Source organism: Danio aesculapii, chromosome 5 (assembly GCF_903798145.1).
Source record: "Danio aesculapii chromosome 5, fDanAes4.1, whole genome shotgun sequence".
NCBI lineage: Eukaryota > Metazoa > Chordata > Actinopteri > Cypriniformes > Danionidae > Danio > Danio aesculapii.
The window spans coordinates 37,984,317-37,997,498 of record NC_079439.1 but is presented as its reverse complement, the minus strand read 5'-3'; the positions used below and the strand labels follow the sequence as shown (position 1 = coordinate 37,997,498).

Sequence of the window (13,182 nt, the reverse complement as noted above, 5' to 3'; positions counted from 1 at the left end):
GCAAATGTATCAGACAGACAGGGAGGCGTATGAGAAAGTGGAAATGTAAACACATCTTCTTCTTTCTGTCCTCCTATAGCTCATTTTTGCTGTATTGTCATCCGAAAGTGAATTATACAGCGGTTATAAAAGGTGTTTACATTGTTCAGAAGGTTTATTTGTTTTTTAATTGTATAGATACTCGTAACTTAAACATGAAAGTTGCAGGTTCGAGTCCCATATAAAAGGAGAGTTCAGATAAAGGTGACTGTGACAGTTTCTTTACGGACTCATGTGTTGTAGTGGGCTGATGGTGAATGCTGTTGTGTATTGAGAACGTCAACCTTCTCATAAAAAAAAAAAAGTTTTCACCAAAATAGTGACACACTTTTTATGTTGTTTGCTTATGCAGTACTGTAAAATACTTGAAATGTTTCTGTCAGTGTTTTCAAACAATTATATTTGATTTACCAAAGTCACACAAGTGTCAATTTCACGTCTGTCACATTCATAACAAACTTTTTCCTCATAAATGCTAAAATATAAACAAAATAAAATAAAATCAATTTTATTTTTCTATAGTGAGCCAACTCTTATTTTGATAAGTATTATTTCTTTTGGGTTGTGCAGTTTAATTTACAGAAAATCTGCAAAGTATGTTGTATACTGTAAACTCGCAGACTTTTTTAGTCACATCGATAACGCATGTTTATTTTCCTCATTTAAAATATAAAAATGTTTACAGAAAGTTGTTTTGGAAAATATAAACAGCTGTTTCAATATAATGTTAACATACTTTCTCTGTGAATTTATTTGTTTAAGTTTTCACTGCAAATGTCACATCCATAACACTGAAATTGTACTTTTGTTTTTGCTAATGCAGAATGTCAGACTCGGACAGTGATGAGGATCAGGATCGGCCATTCCACCTGACAGGGTTTCTTTTCGGCAACATTAATGAGAATGGACAGCTGGAAGATGACAGTGTGCTGGATACGGTAAGAGAGTACATCCTGCTCTTGATGCAGAATATCAGTAACTTATAATGTCTGTGTGAAATAAAAGGTATCCTGTTTTATTCTAAATGCAAATCATCAATTACAGTGAAAGTTTCCTCTTTGTATGTTTAAAAAAAATCAAATAAGACAACTAGGCTTTCATGTAAAATGAAACTTCTCATTTTCAGTTTGTCAGTTACAATCCCACCCTCTTCTTACAATCAACTAAAACTAGCATTTATTTTTTTCAAAAATATTATTAGGCAACTATAATAACAACGTCAGTTCAGCGTTTTCAGGAAAATGTCACAACTGGGTAGTTTCTGCAACAATGTATCATACTATAGCTTGTTTTGGTAGCACACCCCATATCTTTCTTTTCAATAGCCAGGATGGAATCAAGTTCATGTTGTTTGACAATCTGTGATAAATAACACAATATTAAAAACAACTTATGTCACTACATGGTTTCCGCTACATTTTTTTTAAAGCAGGTTATAATCACAAAACGTATTAAAAGGTAAGTAAATTATATCAGCGTGAACTTTTCTGTAATCGTAGTACTGCTGTGGGTCATTTGTTTAACCCTTTAAAGTGACATGCTGACTGACTGACTGACAGGTGTGTGATGCGTGAGGCCAGCAAACATGACGTAGCTTTCAGTTATGATGAACACAGTTTCCATGATTATACTTTATAGATAAAGGCCAATGGCTCTGCATGCAATGACATTATCTTGATAGAGTTTATAGCCGTTTCACTTTACTTCAGGACGCATTAATGCCGCTCTGTAGGTCTGTTGAAAACATTCATAAATATTCCTAGCAAATCTTATAAATGTTGGAAACATACTCTTTACATAAATGCATTAAATCGCATTTCAGCAGTGTTTATTTTAGAGCGTGCAAGAAAATCTGCACTTGAGCAGCGTATATTTGAGGGCTAGAAGTTTTGTGCACGAACAGAGGAAATCGGCACACAAGCAAAGAGATTTGCAAGCTCGTATTACATAAATGCGATCTCGACTTGAAACACTGCACTCACGACATTTGTCATTGAAATAACGCCACAGGTAGTTGTTAGATCTGTGTAAAAGGCCTGCCGCTACAGCTGGAAAAAATCTTAGAGGAAACACTGCACTTTCTAGGTGACCTGGTTGTTAAAAAGACACTGAGTATGTTTACATGCATACCAATAATCAGATTTTAATATGGTTAAGACAATATTCTGATTAAGAGTCTATCATGTAAACAGCAATGTTTAATTAATTTAATTCGATTTAAGGTCATAATTTAACTAAACTGAAATGAAAATAAGACATGAGGAGTATGCTGATTTTTAGTCGAATAATTGTAGTGCAGTACAGATATGTAAACACCATATTACCTTTGTGTAGGATTTTTGCCGCATTTTGTAACAGGATAGTCTTTATTCACACGGCTGTTTGACACTATTCTCTGCACCTACCGAGTCAGTGAAGGACCACAGACACCTGAGGTTTTTTTCCCATTTGGCGCGTGGTATCAAATTCCATTAAAGCAACACTCATTTGTCACAGGCTACATGCATAAACAGTTCCTAAATGAAAATGAAAGTGTCAAACAGCAGTTAAAGTCAACAAATTAAAAATGAAACGCCTGAAATTACATGAAACTCCAGAGGAAATGTGGACAGCGTGATGACGCAAAGACGTTAATAAAATTATGTGCAATAACATGTAAAACTGGATCATGAAAAGAACATTCAAAAAGCAACTCATGTAAACACCTTCATCATATTATTGTCTTATTCAGATTAAGGCAAATAATTTGATTACTAATGTCCATATAAAAATAGTCAATGTCAGTATAAAACCCTTTAGTGTCTAAAAAGAAGGATTACATCCATGTTGTGTGATCAACTTTCTCTTTCTCTCTCAGGAGTCAAAGAAGCACCTGGCTGGTCTGGGAACGTTGGGTTTGGGTTCACTCATTACAGAGATCACAGCCAGTGAGGAGGAAACAGCTGAGCAAGAGCAAGATCAGAGCAGCACTGACGCTGAGGGTCTGTTATGCCTTGTATTTTAAAGGAAATCTTTTATAAAACTCACTTTTACACGTTGTTTGAACAGTGAAGTGTGTAAACAACCAGCCTGTAATGGTAGAAAAGCTGCACCCTCCTTTATTTTATTAATTTTTTTTACATAGGCCATATAAACCGTAGTATCTAAACCGACATGTACAAAAATGGCTTCCACTCAAAAATTGGCATCTACAGCCTGTAGTAATATTTTTATTTTGAGCTGAAACTTCACAGTTACGTTATAGGATCACATATGACTTGTATTAAATATTGTAAAAAGGGGCATAATAGTGCTAATAGCTCTGATGGCCTAGTGTTAAGTGTGCTGACATAAAGGGCAACGGTGCTGCAGGCATCCCAAGTTCAAGTCCTCACTCGTGGATCTGTTTCTCAAACTTCACTTTCTTGTCAATTTATACTATTCTATTATAAAATGGCAAAAATTAATAATAATAATAAAAAATGCTTTAAGATTTGTACATAATCTGTGTATTTAGATAAACAATGTAACAAGACAACTTGACTTTGTGTGTGTGGGCTTAGGATGGGTAAGGAGCACCGAAGACGCAGTTGATTATTCTGATATCAGTGAAGTTGCAGAAGATGAAACCCGCAAATACAGACAGGCCATGGGCAACCTGCAGCCATCACGGAGAACAGGTACACACTGGCACAAATAGTGCAGAAAATACTGAAGCGTATGTACATTTTAATAACTGACTTCTGTGTATTATGCTATGCAGATGAAGAGGATGACTATGATGCTGATTGTGAGGATGTTGATGCCAAACTCATGCCACCTCCCCCTCCTCCTACTCAACCAATCATGGCGAAGAAAGAAGATGCGCCCACTCAGAACAGCAGTGGTAAATGAGACCATAAGCTTGATCATTAGTCAGTCTAATTTTAGTTTTCATATTGTCATCTCTTGCCTTTGTGGCTTATGTTTTTTGTTTTTCGTAGTGACTGATGAGGGTGATGGTATCATCCTGCCTTCCATTATCGCTCCATCATCTGTGGGTGATAAGGTTGATTTCAGCAGTTCATCGGACAGCGAGAGTGAGAGCGATCGACCTTCTCAGGGTTCAGGGACAGGGAAAAAGGCAGGGTGTCTCACCCTCCCTCTGGCAGGCATTATGCAAAAAGATGCTGCCAAAGCCCTGCCTGGAGTCACTGAGCTCTTTCCTGAGTTCAGACCTGGAAAGGTGATTGTAACACACAGTGGGCCAGATTTAATAACAGTCTGTAGCAGCGCAAGACCCTTTTTTGGTAATGAAAAGGCTACTGTGAGGCTTTACTTAAGACATGCAGAGTATGACATTCACTCAAAAATGACTTATGCTGGTTGATTAAACTACTTATTTAAAATGAGTTGAAACAACACAATTCTTCAGTTTTTAATTTTTTATGTTCAATCAACTTAAATGTATAAAAACGATTAAGTTAACTTACTTTGTATACACCATTCTTCAGTAGTCAGTTTACTGGTATTTGTGCCAGTATTTGCCAACCATGTCCATTTTGCACCTGTGTTGCTGTGTTAATTGTGTCAAAAGCTGTTTCCATCCAAAAATGCGAATTAACTTTATGCTCAAAACTGAATTATCGCATAAAAGACGTGTGAATAAAGCAGCGTTTCCATCCATCGAGTCAAAGCGAACAAAATCGTCACTTCCTGATTAACTGGCGCCAAATATCAACAGTAAAAACGAAATTTGCAGCGGTTGGAGAAGCTGCGTCAATCTTTTCTTTATTTAATACATGACGTGCGTCTCTGAAGGCAATGCCGACACGCAGTGAACGCGCTGTAGCGTTTGAAGGCGTGAGACGTGAAGCACAGATGTTCTTGATTCTGGAGGTAATTAATTATATAATAACACTAATACTGAAACAGTTAAGGCGTTTTAACCAAAACAACATTTCAGATTTTTTAGCTTGTGCTCAGCCTGCTGGTTTATACATTCGCACATATTTTTGTCATCACATGATCTCTTATAACAAAATCACATGACCTTTTTTAATGCGCATACTGAAATTTGTTTGCTAAAAGTGTTTACATCGCAGTTAATGCGCATTTTTCCTGATCGAACAAAAGTTAATCCTACTCAGTTATGCGGATACGTTTTTTTATGCTCTTTTTCAAAAATTTTGCGCATCTTGGCGTTTCCATCAACTAGTTTTTTATGTGTATATCCAAAATGCCAGTTGCTGCTAGCATCAAATTCAAAGCTCTGATGTTTGCTTACAAAGCGATCTCTGGCTTTGCTCCTTCGTATCTGCTCTCACTTCTGCAGATTTATGTGCCCTCTAGAAACTTGCGTTCTGTGAATGAACGTCGCCTCGTGGTACCATCCCTAAGAGGGAAGAAATCACTTTCCCGAACTCTCGCATTCAATCTGCTCAGTTGGTGGAATGAACTCCCTAACTGCATCAGAACAGCAGAGTCACTTGCTGTCTTCAAGAAACGACTAAAAACTCAACTATTTAGTCTCCACTTTCCTTCCTAATCTGTAACTGCCTCTCTGGCTATACCACTAACTGTGCCCTCTCTCTCTCTCTCTCTCTCAAAAAAAAAAAAAAACATTACTAATGCTTTGCTTCTTAGACTTTACACACCTGAAACTTGCCTATAGCACTTGTTCACTGCTGCTCTTATAGTTGTGTAAATTGCTTCCTTGTCCTCATTTGTAAGTCGCTTTGGATAAAAGCGTCTGCTAAATGTAAATGTAAAAGTATGTGGATGGAAATGTAGCTGAAAATAAGGATGAAAAATATTTATTGCCTATGGCTTAAAACAAACGGAACCTTCAGAGATCTGCTGCATCAGTACTGTTACTGAAAACTATAATTGTGCACATTCTGATTTGCTCAATTAATGAAAGAACAGCGAAGTGCAGCAGTCCAGCGGATTAGAACAAAAAATATAAATGTTGGTTTGTTTTTATTATTTAGACATTTTAATTTAGTTATGTTTTATCAATGTTATTGCAATGATGTAACCTCTGTTGGCATCTAATGGCCAATCATTTTGGGGGAAAAAAGACCATCAAAAATGTGTTTCACTTTTATTTTCATTGACGAAATGAACACTGCTGTGTTGTTAGTAGATTGTCCATCCCTCTGCTTATTTTGTGACTCTACATTAATTTGTGCTGCCTTTGGTAGATTAAGTTGGCCCTTAAGGAAATGAGCTGCTATATAATTGCTCTATTATTTGCCAGATCACCTGCAAAAAAATCATTCCTCTTTCATTTGCACTTTTGTCACGATTGTTTTTCTTGTTTAGTAAATCTGGCTCAATATCTCTAGTAAATAATGTAAAGCTTGAATACCACTACATCAGATTGATAAACTCATATGGATTGAAATATTAGTTTGTTTGCAGTGTTTAATTGTTAGTGTTAATGTTTCCTTCTAATCTTCCAGGTGTTGCGGTTCTTGCGGTTGTTTGGTCCTGGGAAGAACATGCCATCTGTATGGCGAAGTGCCCGCAGGAAGAGAAAACGAAAGCAGAAAGAGCCACAGTCCGACATGGCAGCTGCGGGTGACAGTGAATCACAGCCATCTGAACCAGGGGCTAAGAAAAAATCAGGGTGGGACTATGAGTATGCACCACCTCCACCACCAGAGCAGTGTCTGTCTGATGATGAGGTAATCCAGACTAATCATTTCATGTCCACTTGGACGCTTCCTAAAAAATGATGGGATTAGAAGGAAAACATTGTGTGTCTGCTTCTCTGTAGATCACCATGATGGCTCCGGTGGAGTCTAAGTTCATGCAGGTGTCTGGTGAAGGTGATAAAGTATCTGAGATGAGGCCAAAGGTGGCTGAGTGGCGTTATGGTCCAGCACAGCTTTGGTATGACATGCTAGGTGTCCCGGAGGATGGCAGCGGCTTTCATTATGGATTTAAGCTTAAAGATGACAAACAGGAAGATACCGCTGATGCAGTGGCAAAAGCGGCAAATCCACCAGCTTCTGAACCAGTCACTGAAGAGGAACCACCACAAGAATCACAGGATGAGGTCAATGTTGTGTTTGTTTCACTGTTCACTGCACTTTGTTCTAAAATAGAGAACAAGTACAGTCATTTTAATAGAGACGCTTATGTTTGTGTGTTCGCAGGCGGATGAGGATGCTCCAATGCTGGATGAGCTGTTTTTAATGGTGACCCAACTGCAGTGGGAGGAAGATATTATCTGGAATGGAGAGGATGTAAAACACAAGGGCACTAAAACTCAGCGTGCCAGTCTGGCTGGGTGGCTGCCTACTAGCATGACCCGAAACGCCAACGCTTACAACGCTCAGCAGGGTGAGAGAATATCGCCACAATGCAACAAGCAAACAGAGAAGATCACACATGCACATTCATTATGCTGACAGCACATTGCATCAGATGAACACGTTTGTAGACTTGTCCAACTCATAATTTTAGTGGAATTAATGTGTTTGTGTGTGTTTTCCAGGTCTAAGTCGCAGTAATTCTCAGTTGGTGCCCCCAACCCCTCCTCCTTTGACCAAAACTCCATCCATAACAGGCTCCAAGAGAGACAAACATAATCATGATCATCAGGGTACTGTCTTCTGTTTGTTCTCTGCTCATCTTTGAAGCTTAACCAGCACTGTGAGAATAATATCAACCAAGTCGATACTTCAGGATGGATGAAACTCAATTTCTGTTTTCTTACAGTTTCTCATGAGGATGACACCCCATGGTTCTCAATATTCCCAATTGATAATGAGGAGCTTGTTTATGGACGTTGGGAAGACAACATCATTTGGGATGATCAGAACATGGACTGCATCCCTTCTCCTCCTGTTCTCACTCTTAACCCCAATGATGAGAACATCATACTAGGTATTAAGTGAAAGCTGTTATATTTATTTTCAAACCTTGTGGAAGTTTACTTATTGTTTATTTTAAATAAATTTGCTACTGTATTTTTTTTTTGCTTCAAGACAACCAATTATTTACTAGAATTTCCAAAGAGTTTATAATGATTCACTGTATAGGAGTTGAAGGATATTGAGATTTTTAAAAATATTTCTTACTGCACACAATTATCAGAGATCCCAGATGAAAAAGAGGAGAGAGCCTCACATTCACCCTCCAAAGAAAATAAAAAAGAGACAGCATTGAAAAAAAGTCGGATTCTGCTGGGAAAGACTGGCGTCATCAAAGATGAACCCCAACAGGTGAGAAGAAAAAGAGGATGATGTATAGTGAGGAACAGCAGGGATGTGTAAGGTGTGTGATTTTTGACGATTTCTCGTTCTGCTCTAGAATATGTCCCAACCGGAGATCAAAGATCCCTGGAATCTGTCCAATGATGAGTTCTACTACCCCAAACAGCAGGGCCTCAGGGGCACATTTGGAGGGAACATCATTCAGGTAAGACACTACCTAGGTTCAAGTCCAGCGTCTGAATAATCTGGTCCTCATGAGCCGATAGCCTTTTTGTGTGCTGGGCGATACAATGACAATTTCATATCACGAGACAAGTCATCTTATATTTTGATAATGATATATATATCAGTTTCTTCCCTCAGGCAATCCATCTCATTAACACTTGATGATAATAATTGCGGAACCAACATCACTACTTGCCATACACTTTTATACACATATACACTTATTTAACCACACACTTAAATGCCAATTTGCACATAACAGCTGCACATATAATGTTGTGTATAGTAATAAACACGTACATACACTTGTCAATCTGTATATTTGCACTCACTACTTCTATTTTTTTATTTTTTTTAAATATATTTATTATCTGTTTTTTGTCCTGTCTCTGTAATTCTGTTGCACTGTAGAAGCTCTGTCACGAAAACAAATTCCTCGTATGTGTGAACATACCTGGCAATAAAGCTCTTTCTGATTCTGATATATATATATATATATATATATATATATATATATATATATATATATATATATATATATATATATATATATATATATATATATATATATATATATATATATATATATATATATATATCATGGTGTAATACCATTTGTGTTATATCAATCAATTAATAGTTCATATAGACCATTTCAATGTGGTCATGTCATTGGCCCATGAACATTTCCTGCTTGTTATCAAGCTGTTTTATAACTGTAACAAGAGGCAATTCAGTCATAACTGACAGCTAACATAAACAGCTATCATAACATTATTTATCAATATGTGACTCAAAAGCTTTAGAAATTAAAAATGTAAAACAGGAAATTCTTTGGGACCATTGTTTTTGTTTACATCCCTCAAAATGGTCTATATATATTGACAATAAAAAGACAATTTCTTTTTACATTTAAAATGATATACCCATTCATATGTGAACATATTTCTAAACTTTTTTACAACTTCAGGGCAAATGTTTGATTAAAAATATACAAATGTGATATAAATATCAATAAAATATGAAGCATTTTTAGAAACCAGGTCCAATATTGTCATAATATAAAATGAGACACTTTTTATTTTGTCCATACGTTGTCATATTGCACAGCCCTATGTACAGCTGTCTTTAAAATGAGTCTCTGTCAACTGTTTAAGATACATTAATGTGTGTCTGAGTTTATAATCAACAAGGAAAGCAAATTCCTCAAGAGGCAAGAAAATTTTGTTAGTGTAATTTTATTTTATTTTGCCAATTTAATTAAATTAGTGCAACAAATGAATTCAATTCGTTGGTGTTTGATTATTCATTTCTTTCCTCAGCACTCTATTCCTACAGTTGAATTGAGGCAGCCATTCTTCCCCACTCATATGGGACCCATGAAATTACGACTGTTCCATCGACCTTCCCTAAAGAAGTACTCATTTGGAGCACTGTCCCAGCCTGGCCCGCACCCAGTCCAACCACTTCTCAAACACATCAAGAAAAAGGCTAAGGTAGGCTGACAGTCTGATAATTCATGTGTGTAATTGTGAGTGTGAGTTTGTATGCAACATTTATATGTCCTTAATTTTTATCATTTTAAAATATTTCTTAGATGCGAGAACAGGAGCGGCAGGCATCAGGTGGAGGGGACATGTTCTTTATGCGCACTGCTCAGGATCTGACAGGCAAAGACGGAGACCTGGTTTTGGCTGAATATAGTGAGGAATATCCTCCTCTACACATGCAAGTTGGCATGGCTTCTAAGATCAAGAACTACTACAAAAGAGTAAGTCAAATTCACACGAGACACTAAGAGAATCAGTGCTGACGTTTAAGTGATGTTTGAGATTGAGTATTCATTTTAGTTACATAAATTATTAGTTCTATGTCTCATTACTCGCATTTTGGTCTCAATTTGAATTCTTGGGTCTACATTTCCAAGTTGATTATAGCACTCAATGTTTCTGACTGTAGAAACCAGGTAAAGACCCAGGCGCACCTGACTGTAAATATGGAGAGACTGTTTACTGCCACACTTCACCATTCCTGGGATCATTACACCCTGGACAGCTGCTACAGGTAACATACAAACACAGTTGCACACTTCTGTCATTCTCTATTTTAAGTTCTTGTTTTCTTAACTTCATAAAATACTGTAGTAATTTTGTGTTGCGCTTGTTTGTGTGTCACAGGCATTTGAAAATAACTTGTTCAGAGCTCCCATATACCTACATAAGATGCCCGAGACTGATTTCCTCATTATCCGGACAAGGCAGGGTTACTTCATCCGGGAGCTTGTGGACATATTTGTTGTGGGTCAGGAGTGTCCTCTTTATGAGGTGCCAGGACCCAACTCTAAACGAGCCAACACACACATTCGAGATTTCCTACAGGTAGCACCCGCTCTTTTTCTTGCCTTCCTATCCTATTTTTGGATGATATTTGAGGTATATATGATTTAATTGTGGAATATTTAGGACATTAGTATTAGACGACTCTTTAGAGTTTGTTGTATTTGGAGTATCTACTATATGTGCTATTTACAGTAACACAGTTATTAATTGGCTGTCAGGCCCAGCATTGAGCATTGTAGGACCGTTATAGAACATTTAAAATCCTGAATTTGTTATAGTATTAAAATCCTGAACTTTTTTTGTAACACTATTTTAAAAATATGTCTTTTTCTGTAGGTTTTCATCTATCGTCTGTTCTGGAAGAGTAAGGATCGTCCTCGCCGCATACGTATGGAGGACATAAAGAAAGCGTTTCCGTCTCACTCTGAAAGCAGCATCCGCAAACGCCTTAAACTCTGTGCTGACTTTAAACGCACAGGTGCCCTTACACCCTCTCTCATACACTCACGTTCATCTTAAATCTGTTCCTAAGATTAACCTTCAGCAAATTCTTACCTATTGGGCTTTTTTTATTAAAGGTGCTGTATGTATTTTGTTTTCACTTCTAAAGCATAATAATATGTTAGCAAAGATTTAAGAAACATGCCAAGTCCACATAGTGTGTTTTTTAAAGGGGTGGTCCAGTACTATATCATATTTGAAACTTTAGTTGATGTGTTATGTAGCTGTCTAAACATAAACAACATTTCTTAGTGTAATACGCTCAAAGTTCAATGAAAGGTGAGACACTTTTACAGAGTTAGCTTAGCAAAGCCTACTACGAATGAAGTTTGGGGGCTACAAAAAAAATACATCCAGGTTAGTGAGATCACAAACGCTTCTGGTTACGCGCATTTACCACACGCATACACCCCGCGCAGTAACAGGGCATGGCCAGAGGTGCTGTAATGTTGTAGCAGAGAAAGCTAAAATGGCGTCCAAACGCTGCTCCACAGAGCTTGTTCTGTTTCTGTATTTGGGTTCCAGATGACATGACGCGAAGAGAGAAGTGCTTACAGTTTAACTTTAATTATGTTCCAGAGAATTATAAAAAAAGATATAGCTCTAGCATTTGACAAATAAGAGCTTTCAGAATCTCTCCCAATTCAGTGCTGTATTTGGCTAAAAACACCTCAAAGAAGGAGCAGCTCCAACCATAATAGACGAAGCTGTGGATTGTGAACCACAACCTATAAGTATTTTTAGTTGTTTAAATTGATCTATTACATGCACAGTTTGTAGCATTAACAGTATGTTGTAGCAAGGATGTAAAAAATGGGAAATGCTGTTTGGCGCCGCTAACAATTTAGCTACAAATTCATATTTATCAGTCAAACCCCTGTAAACACCCACAATCTTCACCAGTGCTGCAGTATCTCTGTGAGGACTTTTTCCCTGTGTTCTACATCTCGAATAACAAACACGCAAAAAATATGTGAAAGTTTCGTATTACTTACACATGCTTATTCCGAATATATGTGAAAGACACTTGTCAGATGTTATTTTACAGAGCAGGAGTGAGGTTCAGCTGTGTCCTCTGTGTCATATTTTGTCTGATTCAGGCACTATCTGCACATTATGTTAGCTGACCAATCAGAGCCTTCTGAGGGGTGGGTTTTTCGGAGGAACTAGGAAATATGACGGTCATTTTCATATTAGCTGAGTAATAAATGGGATTTATTTTATTTATTTATTTAATTATTTTTTTTTTCTACAAATGAAGCCTAAGCACATGAACTTTGCATCTTATAAACACAACCAAGCCTAAAAATACACTCTGGACCACTCCTTTAACAACAATGCTACATGGAAATATGTTTTCTGTGTCAGTGTGTCTGTTTTTATTTTGGTCTGTGTGATGCCACCGCCTGCCAAGTTAAACAATAGTATTTTTAAAAGACCAAGTTGGCAGAAAACACAGCATATTGCAGCCGTGAGAAGCCAGCAAATGAAGTAGGTCAGAGATAGCAGATTTTACACTCTTAAAAACGTTGAGTTGAAACGAACCCAGTTGGCTCACCTCTGTACTACTTTTATAGCTCAAACAGCTTGGTGGATTTAACACTACCACTGTTTCAGTGAATGAAATGGAGGGGATGGATTGTTTCATCTGTAAGGGAGATTGAATTGGACACTAAATAACAGACATCCATCTAAGAAAACTCTTTGACTAAATGTAAATTAATAGGATAATCAAATTAATAAAAAATTAAATTAACAGGATAATTGTTGAAGATCAATTTGGTAGATGGAGAGAGCTTAACCATTGTTAATCATTTTAATTCCTTCTTTTCTCATCAGTCTGGAAACCCTAATGAGCATCTGTTTTGAATTTGAACTGCAATACCCAGTTC

General features: G+C 37.1%; 1 protein-coding gene across 3 annotated transcripts in view; it reads left to right on the top strand.

Annotated features, from left to right (window-relative positions):
• taf1 (TAF1 RNA polymerase II, TATA box binding protein (TBP)-associated factor) overlaps positions 1 to 13,182 on the top strand; it is a 34,952-nt gene that overhangs the window by 353 nt on the left and 21,417 nt on the right. For all 3 annotated transcript variants that reach the window (XM_056458107.1, XM_056458108.1, XM_056458106.1), the window contains exons 2-18: positions 863 to 977; positions 2,897 to 3,020; positions 3,582 to 3,698; positions 3,782 to 3,904; positions 4,002 to 4,243; positions 6,465 to 6,689; positions 6,782 to 7,063; positions 7,164 to 7,350; positions 7,505 to 7,612; positions 7,729 to 7,896; positions 8,107 to 8,234; positions 8,323 to 8,430; positions 9,773 to 9,946; positions 10,048 to 10,221; positions 10,410 to 10,514; positions 10,628 to 10,828; positions 11,126 to 11,267. In XM_056458107.1, coding sequence (XP_056314082.1) covers positions 864 to 977; positions 2,897 to 3,020; positions 3,582 to 3,698; positions 3,782 to 3,904; positions 4,002 to 4,243; positions 6,465 to 6,689; positions 6,782 to 7,063; positions 7,164 to 7,350; positions 7,505 to 7,612; positions 7,729 to 7,896; positions 8,107 to 8,234; positions 8,323 to 8,430; positions 9,773 to 9,946; positions 10,048 to 10,221; positions 10,410 to 10,514; positions 10,628 to 10,828; positions 11,126 to 11,267 — 2,722 coding nt within the window. In that variant the 5' untranslated portion in view covers position 863. The remainder of the gene's footprint in view (positions 1 to 862; positions 978 to 2,896; positions 3,021 to 3,581; positions 3,699 to 3,781; positions 3,905 to 4,001; positions 4,244 to 6,464; positions 6,690 to 6,781; positions 7,064 to 7,163; positions 7,351 to 7,504; positions 7,613 to 7,728; positions 7,897 to 8,106; positions 8,235 to 8,322; positions 8,431 to 9,772; positions 9,947 to 10,047; positions 10,222 to 10,409; positions 10,515 to 10,627; positions 10,829 to 11,125; positions 11,268 to 13,182) is intronic.